At 35.7% G+C, this 21,563-nt stretch overlaps 1 protein-coding gene across 1 annotated transcript in view; it reads left to right on the top strand.

The window, feature by feature from the left end:
* LOC148941951 (ubiquitin carboxyl-terminal hydrolase 43-like) overlaps window positions 1–21,563 on the top strand; it is an 84,679-nt gene that overhangs the window by 13,319 nt on the left and 49,797 nt on the right. Inside the window, exons 3-6 of the mRNA XM_089102988.1 lie at window positions 4,061–4,153; window positions 8,439–8,588; window positions 19,185–19,323; window positions 20,562–20,700. Of these exons, the coding sequence (XP_088959114.1) occupies window positions 4,061–4,153; window positions 8,439–8,588; window positions 19,185–19,323; window positions 20,562–20,700 (521 nt within the window). The remainder of the gene's footprint in view (window positions 1–4,060; window positions 4,154–8,438; window positions 8,589–19,184; window positions 19,324–20,561; window positions 20,701–21,563) is intronic.

The raw sequence follows: 21,563 nt of genomic DNA, 5'->3' as shown, positions 1-21,563 counted from the left end.
GAGTTGTCAAGGGAACTTCGAAAGGGGCTCATTTAATTGAAAATAGAAAGGGCTGATGCCCTTTTTAATAGTTGAAAGTGATTGGAGGGCAACTAATCCCCCTTCCACTCCCACCCTCCCATTCGCTCATTATGTTTAAAACTAAATTTTGCCTTAAGATTAAATCAAAATACGCTGTGGCAATGCTAATTCCCAATAAAGCGTCTCAGCAGTATCTCAAGAACGACTGAGGGTATTATGTTCAATCTTTCGAGGCTACTTCTGCTCTTAAAATTTAACCAAATCAAAATAGTGTAAGTGTATCCAAGCAATAAAAGAGAGTAAACAGATTTTTTTGCGAATGGTATCAAGTTTTCCATTTCAGGTCAACTAGAGGAGGTATGAAACTAAGTCAAACAGTACTATTTGTGTCCAGATTTTTAAAATGGTGTATGTTGTTAAAAATTGCTAAAAAAATTTCTCCAGCATACAAATAGCAGGCCAAACTATAAAGTCTTAAAAAACGAAAAGATCTAAAGTGTTATTTTCTTTTTCCCCGAAAAGACTATGTCAATATAAAGCGAACAGAAATTAATTAAAAAAACTTTCCACAAAATAGGTTATTCAAAGAAAAGTAAAGAACTCCATTAAACAAAAATGAGCAAAAATAAAATCAAATAATCCACCAAGCTCGAAACTACCACAAATCAGCATCGATAAATAAGTGAAACCCAAAACGAACAGAAATTAAAATAAATAACCGAGTCAAACTCAAAACGACCAGAAATTAACATAAGTTGGGCGCAAAACCCCTATGCCTTCCCAAGGCCAGAACAAAATTTGCACTTTACTGAAAAAAATATAAATGTTTTTACTTTTATAACTTTAATAAATCAAATAATTTTAACATTTTGATTACTAAATACTAGTATATATATGTTAAACTGACAATGCACATTCATTTGTATTTTTTTCAGTAAAGTGCAAATTTTGTTCTGGCCTTTAGATCTACCTGTTATATATATATATATATATATATATATATATATACGCATTTTGAACTTTGCGTGGATATTATAATGAAGTTGTAAATTATATTAGCGATAAACGTTTTTAGTATTTAGTGTTGTTTATCCTCCCTATCTGATATGGCTTGCATGTTAAACAATTCTAAATGCGCACCTGGTGCTCAGCTTTTGCGTCGCAAAAACTGAGTAATCAAGAATGAATGAAAATGAATTATTGAAGATTGGTTTAAAGATTTGAATTTGAATGATGGCTGTACTAGGAAACAAGAGGACTTTCATGAGCGATCTGTGTAATATTAGTTAAAAGATCTCTCTTAGGGAGACAATAATAAAACGTTCTTATTGAAGCGTCCCGCCTCATCCCTTCTAAAGAATTGAATCACTCAGTGCATGTATAGTTGGTATGCCGGAAAATAGGGACATAGGGGGCCAATCCCTCCTTTAGGATCATCCGGGGGAAAAAGCTATTGGGAAAAAAATACGCCGATATGTACAAAATCCGGTGATCTATGGGCGAGGAGGATCCCCCTGAAACTGCTCTGTGGTTATTCTTTAATAGTTTTGACCGTGTAGAGACTCATGGATGTATTTTGTTTGTATCGTCCAGGATTAGAGGCTCCCCTCAAGATTTTTCCAATCCTCCCCCCAGTAGTTGTAGATGGTATTTACGTGTTATCCCGACCATACTCAAGAAGTGAAGTTAGGTTAATCATAATGAGATATGCCTATATATGATGAAAATGTAATACTTTATGAAAATAGTAACACAATTATGGAAACTACAACCGAGAATTATGGAAAGCAGGCCGTCCAGAACGCATCATATCAAATACCTAACCTAATCAACTCTATATATTGATTATTTAATTAAAATATGCCTGCATAATAGTTTATCTCACCCAGGCTAAGCTGACTATCTTAGAGTACACATGGAAAAACCGGTTTTAAACAGATCATACCTCTTGAATTTGGTCGGGAAAGCATTTGTAACAACCGTTTTGGCTTTGTACACCTATGGACGAAAGTATATTAGGTCCGCATGCTCCAACCCCCTAATTTATCTTTAAGGAAACAGCCCTGGATATGTATCACCACTAAAATGAAGATTTATGCGGGTAGAGTCTAGAGCCACCAAAAATCTGATTTTAGGTCTAAGTCTCCCAGAGTTTTCTGAATGTCTGCCAAGACAATCTTAAGGGCATTTTGACTCCTATCCCAAAATAATTTTTTACAGGATTCAGTTTTTTTGCAAACTTTTAATTTATGCTAGCCGTTTTTATAAGTAAATGTAAGGTCACCCAGCAAAAGCTCAAAAAGAGATTTAAAATTTTTTTTTAATATATATATACATATATATATATATATATACATATATATATATATATACATATATATATATATACATATATATATATATATATATATATATATATATATATATATATATATATATATATATATATATATATATATATATATATATATATATATAGTAACAACCACAGTTTAGCGGCTACTTGAGAAGCAAAAAAAAAAAAAAAATTGAGAAGCAAAAAAATTGAAATTATTTAAAAGTAACAGATAAAACTCACTTCTTTATTAAGTGTTACTACTTACCCTGTTACTACTTGAAATATACCTTAAGCTTAAGTAGTAGGATGTGCTTGCATTTAGTAGTGGCTCGCTTGGACTAATTCTTCAAGGGAAATTTTGCTGGTAACTCCTGATTTTTCCGCTGTGGTTTTTCACTCCTTCTTTGTTTTGTATATTCACTTCTTTAACTTTACTTCTTTCGTATTGTCTGATTTTATTGAAGCTAGAAGGCGCTTCTAGCTGTCAGAAAGGATGGGGCTCAAGCCCTTGTGCTCCTCCATAATTCATGATGTTTTTACGATTGCCGCAATAATTTCTTATGGTGTCTAAATAATTGAACGATCATATAATTTGCGTTTACAAGTTCACCCCCCCCCTCCTTGACATAAGTGCGAGTGTCCTGCATTCTGCTATTTTATAATAAATTGTAGGTTAGTATCATGTCTTTCTCCGTATTTTGCAGGTGATTAAGCCTTAGGCCTCAGTTTCTCGTTTCTGCTCTGAGAAATAGGCCTTCTGGAGTGCCAGTATGCCAAATTATAATATGATTTCTTAGGATTATCATTTACACTTTAATTTAAAAAAACACTTGTTTTCAATCTTCCATTGAAAGTTCTATTGAAACTGTGACCAAACTTAGATTTCACCCTTTCTCTTAAAAATTTTCCGTTAATGTTGTTGCATGAAAGCAATTTGTGTTTTGACTCATTGCATTAGGCTAATCTGGGCTTTCCACATGTTATATTTTCTGTTATTTTGTCACAATAGCCTGTCCTTTCCCTTTGCAATCGGCCGTTTGGGTGATAACTTGTCCCTTAGTTGATAACTTATCGAAATGTGTGCAATTGCTTATTTTGCTTGCTCCGGATGGTATACATTACCGAATTAAAAAAAGTAAATGAACTGAATGGCATCCCCCCCAACCCCTCCCCCCGCAAAAAATCTACTATTTGTATAAATTACCTCGCAATTAAAATATCTGACCAAACTTGCCTTGTTCTCTGAAGGATAAAAAAAATGTTTATAGCCATGGTAGGCATGCAGGTTAGGGATTTCTGGGCCCCTGCCTTTTCCCAAGTGCCCATATTTCGTCCGATCCTCGTGTATTTTATATATGGTTTCCCTGTTGTTGTTTTTAGGAGGGGGGGGGTTGGTTGTCAATCCTGCTCCCCTTTGGAAAGAACTGTTGTACGTACCTGGCATAGCCTACCCTAATGGCAATTGTAATATAGGAATAATGAGAGCATCTATGGTTTCTGTTGTTTGCCTATGAAATAGATTTGTGCAACTATAAAATTTTTGTACTTCTGTTGCAAAATGGTATACTTTATTCCATAATTTCTTGGAAAACCAACAAGCGAACATATTGACTTTTACGGTACCTTCTGAGTTTTTCTATATACGTCTTTTTCTCTGTTGTTTTGATATTCAACTTGACTAGTTTATCATTCTTCTTTTAGAATACTTTTGGAAGATCTGATGAAGAGGTGGCTGCTGAAACCCTTCGAAATCATCTACGTTGCAATGCCAGTTTCATCCAGAGACATTTTCAGGTATCGTCTTTTTTCCACATCAACACAGGGGATGGGGGTGGTTGATTCTTCCCTAAAACCCGCTCTAGGACCCTTTAGCATATATATATATATATATATATATATATATATATATATATATATATATATATATATATATATATATATATATATATATATATATATATATATATATATATATATATATATATATATATATATATATATATATATATATATATATATATATATATATATATATATATATATATATATATATATATATATATATATATATATATATATATATATATATATATATATATATATATATATATATATATAGATATATATATATATATATATATATATATATATATATATATATATATATATATATATATATATATATATATATATATATATATATATATATATATATATATATATATATATATATATATATATATGTATATATATGTATATCGCCAGTCACAATCAAGCTTATATTCTTTGGGACCTTAAGTAAATTACTGTGATAAGACTGGTTAGCCAAAGCGAACTAAATTATAGTTGAGGTTTTGTCACGGTGTTAATTGGATCGTAATTACAAGAGATGTTTTTTAAGTGAGGTCCGTTTGAACATAAGTACACAACGAAAGATTATTTCAAAAGCAAATTTTATTTTCAGAAAGCACACATTTTAATCTATTTTTTGACATAGTTGCCAAGTTTATTCAAACACTTTCTCAACCAATTTTAAAATACCCTCTTCATAAAAGCTTGCTGCCTGCTCCGATAATTAAGAGTGTATTGCCATTTTCACGTCGTCATCATCATTGTAATGGTTGCCACTGAGCTGTTGTTTGGGGTGGAGAAACAGATGGTAACCGCTCGGCGCTAGATTAGGACTGTAGGGTGAGTGGTCTAAAGCCTCTCAGCCAAAACCGTCCAACAAATTGCGGGTCTGACCTGCAGTATGAGGTGTTGTATTGTCATGAAGGAGGGCAATTCTCTTTGTCATCATGTCACGTCTTTTGTTTTGAATCGCTCTGCATAGCTTTCTGATGGTTTGGTCGTATTCTTCTGCATTGATAGTGGTATCTCGCTGCATAAAGTCGACCAACAAAACACCGTACCTATCCCAAAACACCGACGCCATGATTTTGTGCTGGAACAGAGTTTGTTTGGCCTTCAGCTTTACAGGAGAGTGTATGCGTTCCCATTCCATGCTCTGTTGCTTCGATTCGGGCGTGATATGCGAAACCCATGTTTTATCTCCAGTTACTATCTCATTCAAGAATGTGTCACCCTCTTCGTGATAATGATTCAAGAACTTCATCACACATTCAAGTCTTTCGTTTTTGTGGTCCTCTGTTAGGAGTTTTGAGACCCAACGGGAACACAGTTTCCTAAACTGTAGGTTTTGAGAAGCAATATTGTAAAGTACTGACCTTGAAACCTCAGGAAACTCATTTGATAGACTTATTATTGTGAAACGCCCGTTCTCACGAATCCTCACTCCAGCTGAAACCACCAAATCGTCTGTAATCAAAGAAGGGCGACCAGAGCGGACCTCATCATGGACGTTGTCACGGCCATCTTTGAATTCTCGTACCCAATTACGCCCTTTGCCTTCGCTCGTAACAGTATCACTGTGCACTTCACAAATTTGTTGATGAATTTCTGAAGGAGACAAGTTCCTTGCTGATAAAAACCGTATCACTGAGCGAACCTCAAACATGGCGGGCGACTTGATATTCTTAAACATTTTGAAAACACAAAACAGAACCATACAGGTTAGCTACACAGCTGAAGCTGAGCACAGTTCTTCCTCAGACATGCTGGTACACGACGAAACGCTCTTAGCGGTATGTGTGCAAACTACTCGCGTCTACAATAAAACGGACCTTAATTAGAAAACACGCCTCGTACAACATAAAATACTATTTTCTGAAATAGTATGTTCTCAAGTCAACAAAACACCAAATATTTAAGGGTCAAAGTGTCAGTACTAAAGTATTGATTTGTGTTATAAATATTTGAACGTTTTTTTTTTCATGGAAAATCTTCATTGGACAACACAGATAAATCTGTTAAAAGAATTTAATTAAAACTCTTTTAGAATTTTAGAATTGGGCTGAGATTTGGTAAGCTTTTTTTCTGATTGTAACTTAATTTTTTTGATGGGACAGCACTGTTTTTGTTTTGTTGATTGTTCTTAGCATGGAGAAACAAAGAGAGCACGTATAAGGAACACTGCAACCGAAATGGATTTAACTTTGCGTTCTTTTATTGGCTTAAAATCCACAAGTTTTTTTTTTTACCAATCAGGTTTTAAAAGGACGGGGCCGTTTGTCCCTCCAGAAATCAGAAATAATGCTGTTGGCGTACGAATATACGTCACAGATGTAAACCAATAAAATGAAAGCCGACTTCTTACCATGGAATTATAGGGAAACAGTTTCTTTTTCTCTTCGATTCGTAGTATTTAGCTTTTTCTCTTGACTTCCATGCAATTTGATCACTATTTAGAGAAAAACTTGCAGATGAAGCGTTTCCCAAGGTTTTTAAATAATTTTCTTAATTAAAAGTAGAATTTATGACTGCAAATCCAGTTTCATTTTTTTTTAATTGATCGATTATCTGGTTAATATAGGCTATTAGATATTTAGAGTGAAGTAAAGTCAGAGGCAGTTTTAGGGGGGGGGGGGGGGTAAAAAGGGTACTTGCACTGGGCGTGGAAAATTTAGGGGCGCAAAACTTTAAATAAATAATGTGACGGTTATATTCATTTTGTAATTTTTCAGATTCTATTTTTATGAAAATAAAGTAGAGGGTACAGTTGGTAGTAAGTAGTCTATAAGCTAATTGAATCCGAGATTTTTATTTTCCCCATATCTTCATCATCATTCCTTAATAATAAAAGTAAGTAGGCCTAATTTAATTAATTTAAATGTTTTATGATATTTAGTATCCAAATTCCGTTAATAAATAAATGTTTTGTTAAAATTTGACCTGTAAATTTTTTGGAAACAGGGGGGTGGGGCTAATCAAGACTTTGCTCCGGGCGCAAGAGAGGCCAGGACCGCCAAGGGGTAAGGTATCTTTACCTAACCTCACGTTCTGTGGATGAAGGATGAAATATTGCCAAAGATCATCCTTTTTGGCCAACCATCTAGGGCCAAACAAAAAGCAGGTCATCCCCGAATGGGGTGGGAAGAGGTCGTAAGGAAAGATCTAATGGAAATCGGAACTTCTTGGGAGAATGTTAAGAGAGAGAGACTTTGAATAGATTGGGATGGAGGAGGAGCGTGTGTAGCTGTGTTGGCCTCAGGCGGCTTGGTGCTGGAGTGTGTTGTTACTTGTATTGTGGTGTTGTTAGTAGTAAGATATTTTTAAAGGTTTCTTGTGTAAATGTTTCGGTTAAGAATTTGTTACTAGTTGTAAGCTCTATTTTTGATTTTAGACCGCAGATAGATGTCAGTTTCTTATACGTTTCTTATATAAGATATTTTTTAAATTTTAAACTGTTTTTACCGCCTTAAACAATAATACTAATACGTTCATAATATTTACTTTTGTTCGAAAATATAAGTACTATCGGAGTAGACGAAAAAATAAGGGAATGGTGGATGGGGTAGAGGGATAGAGGGGTTAATAATGCACAAAAATTGTTTTACGTTTTAATTCAGGTTTTTATAGGGGGAGTTATCTATTGAACCAGTCTGGTAAGGAATTTGCATGTTCTCAAAATAAGTACTTTTGCTGCATTGTAAGAATCAGAAACTTTATTAGAACATAGTAAATCGAATACAATGAAAAAGGGAAAGGTAGAAACATAACTAAAATACACAGGGAAATAAATGTTTTTTTCCCAGCAAAAAGTTGAGTTCGAGAGGCTTAGAGAAATCCAATATTGAATTAAACAATAATGATTCAATGGTCAACTACCATTATGTATAAACATAATGAAAAAATGGAACATAGAGAAGAAAAAAGAAAGTACGAGAAAAAGGTAAAAAGAATATAAAAGAATCCAAGCGCTTAATAGCGGGTAGATTCGGAACAATGTATAATTATCATAAATTAAGACTGTGTTTGTTTAAATATCTGGATGTGGTGTATCAACGTGTCATGTTATATTTTATATAATATTGTATTATTATTGATAGTATATTTCTACATTGTTTATATTCATGTTTGGTTTTGGCTACGAGCATGTCTAATTATCTTGTGGGAATGTTTCTATGGCCTTTAAATTATTTCTTTCAAGATATTGGAGGCAACTTTTCCTTTATTTCAGGCTCAGTTTCGATCAGCGCTATCTTGTCCAAACTGTTTGAAGCACTCTTCGACCTTCGATCCATTCCTGTGCCTATCTGTACCTATTTTGCGGAAGACAGTGAGACACTTTTATGTAACTGTATTGTACCTGAACCAGCAGCCGAGAGAGGTATGGGTACTTTTCTTCCTCTTAAAATCTTACACCTCAGAGGTATTTCTACATTTATTATTCTTAGAATCATCTGCCAGTGTTGTCAATTTGATGCATTTATGCCTTTTAAGGGACGTTTCGACTCAGTTAGGATTTTCTCTCCGAACTCTATATATTGTTAATGATATATTGTTATATTGTTAATGGTTTATGGTTGATATGGTATATGGTTTATGGTTGATATGGTTTATGGTTAATGGTATATTTTTAATGGTGTTAATGGTTGATATATTGTTAATGCACTTCCTTTTTCAAATTTCATTTCAAGTGTCATACACCTCGATTTAATAACTTTGTGGAAACGAGTCGAATGGAGTTATCAGCTTTTTAATCGGGATTTGTAAGTATTGAGCTCAAAGCAAAGCACTAAAGACCTATTTGTGATGAGATTTTATCAATATCGAGAATTAGCTAAGACTTATTTGAGCTACAGAGAATTTGGCTGAAAAATTCTTTGAAAAACTCCGATTGGCTTGAATTAGAGCTAGTTAAATCTTAGTGTTAGTAAAAATCTCTTTATGAATGGGGCATTGAGGAGTGATTTTGTGAGCTAGAAGTTAATCAGCACTCAGTGGAAAGTTGTCCAAGCAATATTCGCGATTTGGAAAGAATTAGTTATGCACGGAAAGGAAATGCACACCTCATGAAAAGTACTTACGCATAGTTTTTTTTTAGCGCAAAATTCAAATTATTATTTTCTTGGCTTTTTAACAAGCTATGAATCCTGCTTTATATTTTAAATAAGAAATTACTATAGTTTTATTGAAAACCATATAGAATTATAATCTAGGCACAGTTACTATAATTACTATAAGCATAAGTTACTAAAATTACTACAGGCATATAAGTTACTATAATAGGCGTAGCTGCTGGTTCAGTTAAGCTGATTTTAAATCTTCCCCTACGGCACAAAAATAGCCTTGTATTGGAGATGTACCGTATCATGGGTCTTATTCTAGTTCTTAGAGAAGGATTGCTAAATTTAGAACTGATGAAAGCAATGTTAATAAATTCTGGATTATACTGTCTTGTGTTGAAGTGTAAATGTTTCTTTTGTTTTTCTCTATTCTTATATACTCCATCTTTATACATATATATATATATATTATATATATATATATATATATATATATATATATATATATATATATTAAATTTTGACAGAGAATAAGCAATAAGTGTTGAAGTAGGCGTAATTTCTGAGTAGTCTACCTTTTCAGTTGGTATTTGCGATTTTTTTTTTTAGGCTAGACGGTTTTATAAGCCAGTATCACTTTCTATTGATATTCGCGACTTAAGTGTTTTGCTGTTTAGACACCGTTTGTTATGTTTATCCTCTATAAGTCGGAACAGAGCATGTGATGATATAACAGGTATCGTTTCAAGGACTCCACTGCTTATGTTGCTAACGCGTGTCGTCTGCGTAAAAACGTGTGATTGTTCTCATCAAACGATAAATCTAAAAAAAAACCGATATTGAGCTAGTGCTAATTTAAGCCAATCAGAAATATTGGTATCAGTTAAGTATTTTTGTAAAAGGTCCTTGAAACTGACTGAAGGTGTAAAATTTTGTGGAATAAAATTGACGAAGTTACAATGCTGTCAGTTCCGGCTGCTATGTTTCATTGAAAACGAAATAGCCTACTATTCTAGGGAATTTCTTCCTTGAAATTTTCTTTGAAAAAAAAATGCATTTCCAACGCAAAAAAATATGCATAGAAAGGCTTTTTTTATCAACGTTTTTCGATCAAATAAGACTTTTTTATTGATCAACGCTAAATCTGGCTGTTGATGCGAAATTCTATTCCTATCAAAATCTAGAAGGGCTATTTATGACAGGCAGTGTCTTGATGGCAGAAAAGTGTCATTTTCCGAACATCTAACGGAATATGAAGCTGGTTTATAAGACAGACCGGTGAAATTTGTCACAAATATTGACTGAAAAAGTAAGTTTTTTGAAAATTGGCCACGCTTCCATTGTAATGATCAATCTTTTATGATTAAACTAGCATTAATAATTGGGTCTCAGTAATGATTTTGCAAAGTTTGCTTGTCATTTGAAACTGATAAACAAAATAATATTGAAAAAACAGTCAAAATTGATTTTTTTTAAGCCATGAGTAACTAATTTGAATTTAGTGCCCAAAACTACTAGCCAGAAATCCTTTCCATTAGCGGCCTGAAATTGTTTTTAATTCTACCCAATTCTTATCTGCTCGCCAATATCGGTCTACCGACTTTCTGCTAATAGCGAATATCAGATAATATATGCCGGTTTCGCGAGCCAGGTCACGAATAACGTCCTCTAGCTTAAAGTTACATTCACGATAAGATATTAATATTACCAAGGCTTATCAAGCTCCAAAATCCAGTTGAAACGGCGTTGGCCATCTTCTATTGATTACAAGGATAGTAGCCGTTCTTGATTTTGATAAGATTGTTCTGACAGGTTTTTTTCAGACTGAGATGGCGATCGATCCCCTGAAATGCCAAATTTTCGATTTTGACCGTAATTTTACAATATCTTTGGCAAAATGTGCTGTTGTATTTCAAATTGCGAAATAATTCACAATTGTGCAAATTACGAATCAGATTTGGTACTTCATACAGGGGGAGTTGGGGGGTAAAATATTTTGCATGTCTGTAAACAGGCCAGTCGTCCCCTTACCCGCTCTCTGTGCTTCAATTGCTGTGTCATTTATTTCATGTATTTTGAGGTTGGTGGGAGATATAAAGTCATTTCCACCGAGAAGAGGACTTGATGTATCATAAAGCCCGTTTTGAGGTGTAGCTATAAAAATTTTCGTTATTTGTTAAATATCCCGAAAACATTCAAGAAGTGAAGTTAGGTTAATCATAATGAAATATACCATAATATGATGAAAATATAATACTTTATAAGCAAAATTATGGAAACTACAGAAGAAAATTAGGGAAAGCAGGCCACCCAGAATGCGTTGTGTTAAATACCTAACCTAACCACCTCTATATATGAAATATTTAATTAAAATATACCTTCATCGGTTTTTCTCACTGAGACTAAGCTAATTATAACCGGATGCGAAAAACAAACCGGTTTTCTCAGATCACACAGATCAAACTTCTTGAGTGATTTTGGGATATTTAACAAGTACCGAATTGTCTTTTATTTAACGTGTTCGTCATAAACTTTTCTTTGGTAGCCCTTCCAACCATCCAAAAGGGGACTTATCCAATTCCTCTATGTGCAGGTACACAGTGGCGGATCCATGGGAGGGGCGAGGGGGGCACCCCCTCCCCCTAACATAGTCTGAGGCAGTGTAATTTACTTTATTAACGCAAGTTTGAGTTAAATTAAATTTGCTCCTAACGCAAGTTTATCGGATCAATCTTTTTTGGGCCCCCCCCCCCCCCAAAAAAAAAAAAAATATATCCTGGATCCGTCACTGCAGGTACATTTTATGCATTATTTTCAATCGCGAAATTGTAGCTATGTTTGTATCCAGCTATTTTCATTTAGTTGTTTTCCAGTTGGAATCTATTACGACTTTTTTGCATGATGTGTTTGAACCATAAACTTTACTGATTGCTTTGAAGCAGAACCTAACGTGATTCAGGGATTGTATTACCGGGTGCATTATAATCTCGTTTTACATCCTATTATTTGAAGAAAAAAAACTTTACTAGTAGCTATGGAACCTTAGTAATAATTATTAGAGAGAAAAAGGGGAAAAGTCTTGTGGCGCAGTTTCTAATGTTTTGTTTCTTGCTAATAAGTAATGTATTACTTCAGTGTCAGTGTTCATTATTTTCTAAATAGGGTATCCGGTTTATAAAAGTTTTTCGAACACGAGGCTATTGGGAAAAAATAATATTCTTATGCGAAAAAAATATCTAAATTTGGATTTGAAAGGTCGAATGTTAAGGTTCTCGGACTCGCTGAACTTGTGCTTCAACTAGGTTTGTGTTTTAGTAATCAAACAGCTAGATTTTACTTCTCTGACGGAAGACATTTTTAGTTAATTCGGCTCAGACTTTAGTGTGTGAATTAAAAAACGCGCCGAAGATCATCATTACTACCAACAACTGACAATTTATATTACGATTTTACTGATGCCAATTATTTATGCACTAAACCCCAGTTCTTTCCTCCCAGTGATGAGAGGAAAGATTTTTACAGATGCCAATTATTTATTGCCCTAAACCCCCGTTCTTTCCTCCAAGGAATGGGAAGAAAGATTTTACTGATGCCAATTATTTATGCACCAACCCCCAGTTCCTTCCTCCCAGGGATGGGAGGAAAGATTTTGCAGATACCAATTATTTATTGCCCTAAATTCCAGTTCTTTCCTCCAAGGAATGGGAAGAAAGATTTTACTGATGTCAATTATTTATGCACTAAACCCCAGTTCTTTCCTCCCAGGGATGGGAAGCAAGATTTTATTAATGCCAATTATTTATGCACTAAACCCCAGTTTTTTCCTCCCAGGGATGGGAAGAAAGATTTTATTGATGCCAATTATTTATGCACTAAGCCCCAGTTCTTTCCTCCCAGGGATGGGAAGAAAGATTTTACTGATGCCAATTATTTTTGCACTAAACCCCAGTTCTTTCCTCCCAGGGATGGGAGGAAAGATTTTGCAGATACCAATTATTTATTGCCCTAAATCCAAGTTCTTTCCTCCAAGGAATGGGAAGAAAGATTTTACTGATGCCAATTATTTATGCACTAAACCCCAGTTCTTTCCTCCCAGGGATGGGAAGAAAGATTTTAGTGATGCCAATTATTTATGCACTAAACCCCAGTTCTTTCCTCCCAGGGATGGGAGGAAAGATTTTAGTGATGCCAATTATTTATGCACTAAACCCCAGTTCTTTCCTCCCAGGGATGGGAAAAAAGATTTTACTGATGCCAATTATTTATGCACTAAACCCCAGTTCTTTCCTCCCAGGGATGGGAAGAAAGATTTTACTGAGGCCAATTATTTATGCACTAAACCCCAGTTCTTTCCTCCCAGGGATGGGAGGAAAGATTTTACTGATGCCAATTATTTATGCACTAAACCCCAGTTCTTTCCTCCCAGGGATGGGAGGAAAGATTTTATTGATGCCAATTATTTATGCACTAATCCCCAGTTCTTTCCTCCCAGGGATGGGAAGAAAGATTTTACTGATGTCAAGTTTTTCATCATAAAACCTCAGGTAGGTCTGCTACTGGGGGTGTAAATAGTAATTCCGGATGCTACGTTTTTCTGCACTCCAACTCTTGTCTGTCCTCCCATGGATGGGCGGACAGTTAGTACAAAAGCAAAGTTTGAATGCACTCAATACCAGCTTTTTCTTCTTGGGGCGGGGAAGAAAGATTTTACTGATGCCAATTATTTATGCACTAAACCTCAGTTCTTTCCTCCCAGGGATGGGAAGAAAGATTTTACTGACGCCAATTATTTATGCACTAGCCCCTAGTTCTGTCCTCCCATGGATGGGAAGAAAGATTTTACTGACGTCAATTATTTATGCACTAAACCTCAGTTCTTTCCTCCCAGGGATGGGAAGAAAGATTTGATTGATGCCAATTATTTATGCACTAAACCCTGGTTCTTTCCTCCCAGGGATGGGATGAAAGATTTTACTGATGCCAATTATTTATGCACTAAGCCCCAGTTCTTTCCTTCCAGGGATGGGAAGAAAGTTTTTACTGATGCCAATTATTTATGCACTAAACCCCAGTTCTTTCCTCCCAGGGATGGGAGGAAAGATTTTATTGATGCCAATTATTTATGCACTAAACCCCAGTTCTTTCCTCTCAGGGATGGGAAGAAAGATTTTACTGATGCCAATTATTTATGCACTAAACCCCAGTTCTTTCCTCCCAGGGATGGGAAGAAAGATTTTATTGATGCCAATTATTTATGCACTAAACCCCAGCTCTTTCCTCCCGGGGATGGGAGGAAAGATTTTGCAGATACCAATTATTTATTGCCCTAAATCCCAGTTCTTTCCTCCAAGGAATGGGAAGAAAGATTTTACTGATGCCAATTATTTATGCACTAAACCCCAGTTCTTTCCTCCCAGGAATGGGAGGAAAGATTTTATTGATGCCAATTATTTATGCACTAAACCCCAGTTATTTCTTCCCAGGGATGGGAAGAAAGATTTTCCTGATGCCACTTATTTATGCACTAAACCTCAGTTCTTTCCTACCAGGGATGGGAAGAAAGATTTTACTGATGCCAATTATTTATGCACTAAACCCCAGTTCTTTCCTCCCAGGGATGGGAAGAAAGATTTTAGTGATGCCAATTATTTATGCACTAAACCCCAGTTCTTTCCTCCCAGGGATGGGAAGAAAGATTTTACTGATGCCAATTATTTATGCACTAAACCCCAGTTCTTTCCTCCCAGGGATGGGAAGAAAGATTTTAGTGATGCCAATTATTTATGCACTAAACCCCAGCTCTTTCCTCCCGGGGATGGGAGGAAAGATTTTGCAGATACCAATTATTTATTGCCCTAAATCCCAGTTCTTTCCTCCAAGGAATGGGAAGAAAGATTTTACTGATGCCAATTATTTATGCACTAAACCCCAGTTCTTTCCTCCCAGGGATGGGACGAAAGATTTTATTGATGCCAATTATTTATGCACTAAACCCCAGTTCTTTCATCCCAGGGATGGGAAGAAAGATTTTACTGATGCCAATTATTTATGCACTAAACCGCAGTTCTTTCCTCCCAGGGATGGGAAGAAAGATTTTACTGATGCCAATTTTTTATGCACTAAACCCCAGTTCTTTCCTCCCAGGGATGGGAAGAAAGATTTTAGTGATGACAATTATTTATGCACTAAACCCCAGTTCTTTCCTCCCAGGGATGGGAAGAAAGATTTTAGTGATGCCAATTATTTATGCACTAAACCCTGGTTCTTTCCTCCCATTGATGGGATGAAAGATTTTACTGATGCCAATTATTTATGCACTAAACCCCAGTTCTTTCCTTCCAGGGATGGGAAGAAAGATTTTACTGATGCCAATTATTTATGCACTAAACCCCAGTTCTTTCCTCCCAGGGATGGGAAGAAAGATTTTACTGATGCCAATTATTTATGCACTAAACCCCAGTTCTTTCCTTCCATGGATGGGAAGAAAGATTTTACTGATGCCAATTATTTATGCACTAAACCCCAGTTCTTTCCTCCCAGGGATGGGAAGAAAGATTTTATTGATGCCAATTATTTATGCACTAAATCCCAGTTCTTTCCTCCCAGGGATGGGAAGAAAGATTTTACTGATGCCAATTATTTATGCACTAGACCCTAGTTCTTTCCTCCCAGGGATGGGAAGAAAGATTTTACTGACGCCAATTATTTATGCACTAAACCCCAGTTCTGTCCTCCCAGGGATGGGAAGAAAGATTTTACTGATGCCAATTATTTATGCACTAAACCCCAGTTCTTTCCTCCCAGGGATGGGAAGAAAGATTTTACTGATGACAATTATTTATGCACTAAACCCCAGTTCTTTCCTCCCAGGGATGGGAAGGAAGATTTTACTGATGCCAATTATTTATTGCACAAAGCTTGTGCTCCTTCCTCCCAGGGTTTTTTACTCACCGTTCTTTCCAAATAAGACTGTGTAAGACTAAATCAGACCGATTTGGTATATGGAGCAGTGGCTTGGGTCGATCCGACTCCGATAAAAAGCCACACAACGATTTTATTAAGGATTTAAAATCTAGCGTGTCTAATGATCCTGTCGGCATACCATGGAACTAGTACTAGGACTAGAACCTGGAAAAAATTCTATAGAGGAAGAAGCAGTAAAAAGTGTTGTCAGACTCTAGATTAGTGAGCAATGGACAAACAGGCAGCACGAACGAAATTGAAAAGTTCAAAAACTATGTTAGTATCTGTAACTCGATGAGATACAAGAAGGTGGAGAAGCCTGAGGAAAACATCACCCCAATAGTCAAACTTGACAGACAGTTCCAGATTACCCTAAAGGATAATAAAGAAATATGCAGGAGGATTGAGCTGCTCCGTAAAAGTAACGTAATAACTCTTTCTGGATGATTCGTGATTTAATGGGGAATGGGTAACTGCAGTAGTAACATACCCGAAATGATTCGGGTAAAGTGATAATTAGTTATCATTTAGGTGATTTGCCACGGTTTTCCTGGATGAAATGTTTGAAATAGAACAGGCAGCTAGAACACTGGTCCAAAAAGAAAGTTTAAGCAGAAAAGTATGCATTTTGACTGATAACTATGCATACCTTGTTAAGGCTTTTTAGAATATAGAGAGTCGAAAAAGAAGTGAGTTAAAATGCCATGAAACACTGAAGCCAAAGGAAATCAATTTTCTCTGGCGTGGATCTAGGGATACTCTGGAATTGAAGAAAATGAGACGGTAAACCTTGAAACTTGGTTCTATTAGAACATCTAGAACCAAGCTAAATATTGTGAATTGCAAACGAAGAAACAACATCGCTGTGAGAATTCTGACAGGCATGTCTGATTTTAAGCAAAATTTTCTGGCCGTCCATGATGATTTCTTTGGCAAAATTATTTTGGGTACCTGTGGTAAATATAGCAAATGAAACACGTGTTAAATGAATAAATATATTATATGAATATAATAAACACATAAAAATAAATGTAGTATATCTAGTAAAATTATATAAATACCGGCACCTTTTTTTCAACTATTGGATAAACAAAGAGCTTTTGCTTGTGTCGAACATAATATCATCCATTAAGGAACGAAATTTTAAACTCTAATTTGAAATAGAAGCAGTCTGAATATTTGTGTATTTGGAGACCTTTTTTTCATCAAACGACGTCAAATCTTGCTGCCGAAGCGAAATTTGATTCCCGTCGAAATGTATATTCCTGATGAGCTTGAAATTCTTTAAATCATAGAAAAGTGAGATGTTGGCTTTTTGGTTAATGAAAAGCGAGCTTTTTCCTACCTTTTTTTCCTTTTTGTTAAAATATGCAAATTTTCTTGTGTGGTACCACCTATGGCATAGCTAAGGACTTTTTCTAAAGGAGGGGGGGGGGGTAACAGTCAACTTAGTAGATCTACCGTTTTCTGTCTTTGTTTTCACTCATGTGTTTAAGGAATTTCCTTTTGGGGGACTAACCCTTCATTTCTTTTTAGCTGCGTTCATGGTTGCTCGTGGTGAAAAGAGGACAGTTTAATATTCAGATAAAACCTATTAGAAATAAAAAAAAACATATTGCCTGTAATCAAAAATAACGAATTTACTTTATTTTAAGCCATCTAATTGACTAGATGTAAGCCCTTTCTTGGAAATTTTCATCTGATGAGCAACATTGCGACCATAAAAAAGTTTTTGTATCATTTATCTAGCGAAACCATGTTGCACCCACTCCCTCATGAAATATTGACTCTTTTTTAAGATTATTGTATTGTTTCCTTATCTGTGTTTATGGGTGTTGTTTTTAGCCTGGTTTTTATTATAATTATTATAAAATTGCAGGTTCAGTATGTTTAAACGAACTATTGTTCTTCATTCATTTCTATTTGTATTTACTCGGTGTTTGTTAACTTGCTCGGTCTTTAGTAATTCAATTTCTCACTGATACAGGTACTAACTAAGGTCAGCTCCTAATAACTGAATCATGCAAGGCCATACCCTGAGGGGGGTTTAGGGGGGTTTGCCCCCCCCCCCGAAATGTTTGTCTGACTCGTAAAAACGTAATGAAAATGGATATAAAAAATTTTGCATGCGTTTTTGAAGTTTTTTTTGTGTAACCCCCCCCTCCCCCAAAAAAAAAAAATTTGAGTAAAACCCCTTCCGAAAAAAATCCTGGGTACGGCCTTGGAATCATGTGTTTATTCATGTAAGCCTTGTGTACAACATTTCTAACATTCAGTGGAAAATTTTCTTTCTCTGCTTTTCATAGAATATTGTTAAAATGTGTCTCAAACATATTTATTCATAAAGGTGGCGTCATAAATATTCATAAAGGTGGCGTCTTACATAAATATTTTTTTTCCAAAATTGAGAGCCACACCCACACAAAGCTCTGTTTCCTATCCGCTAATGCAGAAGATATACCACCTTGCATAGTCTTATCAAGCCTCAAATGAGTTAACCTATTTAAATGAAGCTTTAAAACAAATTTCTGTATTAATCGTCTATTTTGTTCAGACTGCGCACATTCTTAGGAATAACTTCGCCACCGCATGGCATTATGACCTTCGAATTTGGAAAACTCAACATATAGTTTTTCAATAATTTTAATTTGATTGGCTATCCAGAATTTTCAGTCAGTGATTATTTGGCACCCTTTGATCCAAAATTGTAATGTCGATCCAAGAAATGGCAGAAAACGTCACTTTGCTGTGGCCCAGTTTTTTTTTCTTAGAAAAGGGCTCTGTAACTTTCAATTTCCTTTCTATTGAACCTCTTAAAGAGGCATCTGTGATCATCCTTCCCGAAAAAAAATAACAGAATTCCAGATTTAGTATTTTTTCTATCGTTTCCTTATCTGTGTTTATGGCTGTTATTTTTAGCCTGTTAGTTTTATTGTAGTTATTATAAATTGCAGGTTCGACTTGGTATAACCGTTGATGGACATGCTTCTATACATGACCTGAAAGCCGCCATTTCTCGTGACTCTGGAATTCATGAAAACGAGGCAGTTATTGTAGAAATTGATGACCTTGGATTCCATCGAACTTTCTTAGGTAATATTGAATCAGCTCTCGGTTTTATCGTTTTTGGGACTTGCTACGGCACGTGTCTATGAATTTAGCTCTTCATCTGTCTCTTTTTTTTCTCTCCTTTTTCTGTTCCTTTCCCTGTGTATCTCTTTCTGATTTTATGATGAAAGATAAACACCACGAGAACAAAAATGCGTTGTTCATTGAAAATGGAGGGAGGAGGGTTTGTTTCCCAAGCTATATTGGAATTAAATTCAAACGCAGCTTGAGTATTAATTTTAGTGAAATAAGAATTTTTCTTTGTAATACCACGATTTGAAAGAGAAGGGGGCTTAAGAACCACCCCTTTAGTCTAGTCTCTAACCTAGATCTTTGTCGAAAAGCCAGATTAAGTTATTTTCATCGTACAGATAATGTAAATTTGCTGCGACTTTTGAATCAGCGCAGTAAACCTAACTAGGCCTCATCTCACCTTACAAGACCCGGACTTTGGAAAAATTGACGGACTGAGACCTCATTTGAGTCAGTGGGTGATATTGCATGACTATTCTTAGTTGGTGGGATGACTTATCTGGTTGCTTTTTGTACCGGAAGAGGGTCTCTAGCCTGCTAAATAGACGAAAGATAGTCTTAGATCATGTTTCTTAGAGGGACAAGTGGCATCTAGCCAAATGTGAGTTCCTCGCGAATACCTTGACGAGGATAAGCTGGTATAGAAGGCTGGACCTGTTTTGGTGTTGTGAGATGGTTCAGAGTGATCTTCAATGTCATAAGCTGCTTGCTCCATCACTATTTCCGGAAGGCGTGACATGCTTTTGTGGCCTCAGAATGGTGTCGGGTGGACCTTCCGTGACTTCGCCTAATCAGAACTTTGACTGCTAACAGCAATACAGGGTGACCTTGAGGAGTGACACCCCTCGAGGAAAATATAGCCTAGTAAATGACAGTGCATTGCACTGGATTAGGATTGATCAGTAACTCTTTGTGGGCTTCGTTTGTTCAGGTGTTCAGGTTTTTTTTTTTTTTTTTTTTTTTTTTTTTTTGCTGAATAGCATCTTTCTAGTTATGTGATTTATTATGTCTGTTTCTTTTGGGGAGGAGGAAGAGCGTGTGCAGCTGTGTTGGCCTCTGGTGGCTTGGGTGCTGAAGTGAGTTTTTAGCAGACATAGTAGCTGTAGTAATAAATGACATTTCTTCTTCCAAATTAAACATGTTTTTCCCATTATTATTATGACTGATTACATTGAGGGTTTTTCTTTCAGAGACATCTAGTATTGATGTAATTGATGAAAGTACATCCTTATACGCACTAGAACTTCCAAAGCTGAATTACGATGATGACGGAGCTTCACTCATAATAACGTGGTGCAATGTACTCGTCAACGGCGATAAAAGACAAAGGTTAGTAATTGATTTTGTAGTTGCGGGAGTTAATAGCCTGATTTGTAGGCTTATACCGTGTAATAGTGAAATAGAAAAGTCATGCCTGAAAACTCTGGAGAGTATGTTTTTCCTAATGGAGTTGTGACCCTTTGGTAAACCAAGAAGCTGTTGAGGTTTTTTTGTGCTCTTCTGGCCTCAGGTGGGTTTGACTGCAGCTGTCAGTTGCTGCAGCAGTTTCTCAATGTAATACCATATGATAAATCAATGAATGGAGTATGTTAAGCACGTACATAAGGAGGGGGGGCTTTTGGGCTTAAACTATGTAAATATCTAGGTTTTCACGGTTTCTCGTGGGATTTGCTTAGTTTTGTTTTTGGGACTTGATGAACAAAGTTGGACAAAATCCCCGGGAAGGTTTGTTCTAAAAAGCTGGAGATTTTTTGGCAGGATTTTGGTCTTTGCTTCTGGGGGGGGGGGGATTACTGCTAAAGATAACTTTGGGCCTTCTACCATTCAAATAAAGCTCTTAATGCATTGGTAATTTTCTTCGGAGACTTTAGAACGAACTAGGGAAGGGATCTACCCTTCCCTACCCTACCCTTCCCTATTTTTCGATTTCCTGGACTATTTTTTATTGGTTTCTTATAATCTCCTCATGTTTTTTGGCTCAAGTACTAGCTCAAGGTGTTTCTTGTGATTGCACTATTGTTTAAACAGTCTTAAGATCTCTCTTAATTCTGGTTTCTAAGCCAAGAATAACTATCAAAAAATTCAAGCTCGTTGCTTTTTTCATATATTTTCCATTGGGGGGAGGGAGGGGACCTTTTGATCCAAGATCATCAAGTTGTCATTAAATTAATATTGTTTCAAAACTAAATCAA

This window comes from Artemia sp. Qi Xiang Cuo, chromosome 17 (genome assembly GCF_049724085.1).
Source record: "Artemia sp. Qi Xiang Cuo chromosome 17, ASM4972408v1, whole genome shotgun sequence".
Classification (NCBI taxonomy): domain Eukaryota; kingdom Metazoa; phylum Arthropoda; class Branchiopoda; order Anostraca; family Artemiidae; genus Artemia; species Artemia sp. Qi Xiang Cuo.
Note: the sequence above shows the minus strand (reverse complement) of the source record. Positions and strands in the feature narration are given on the sequence as shown.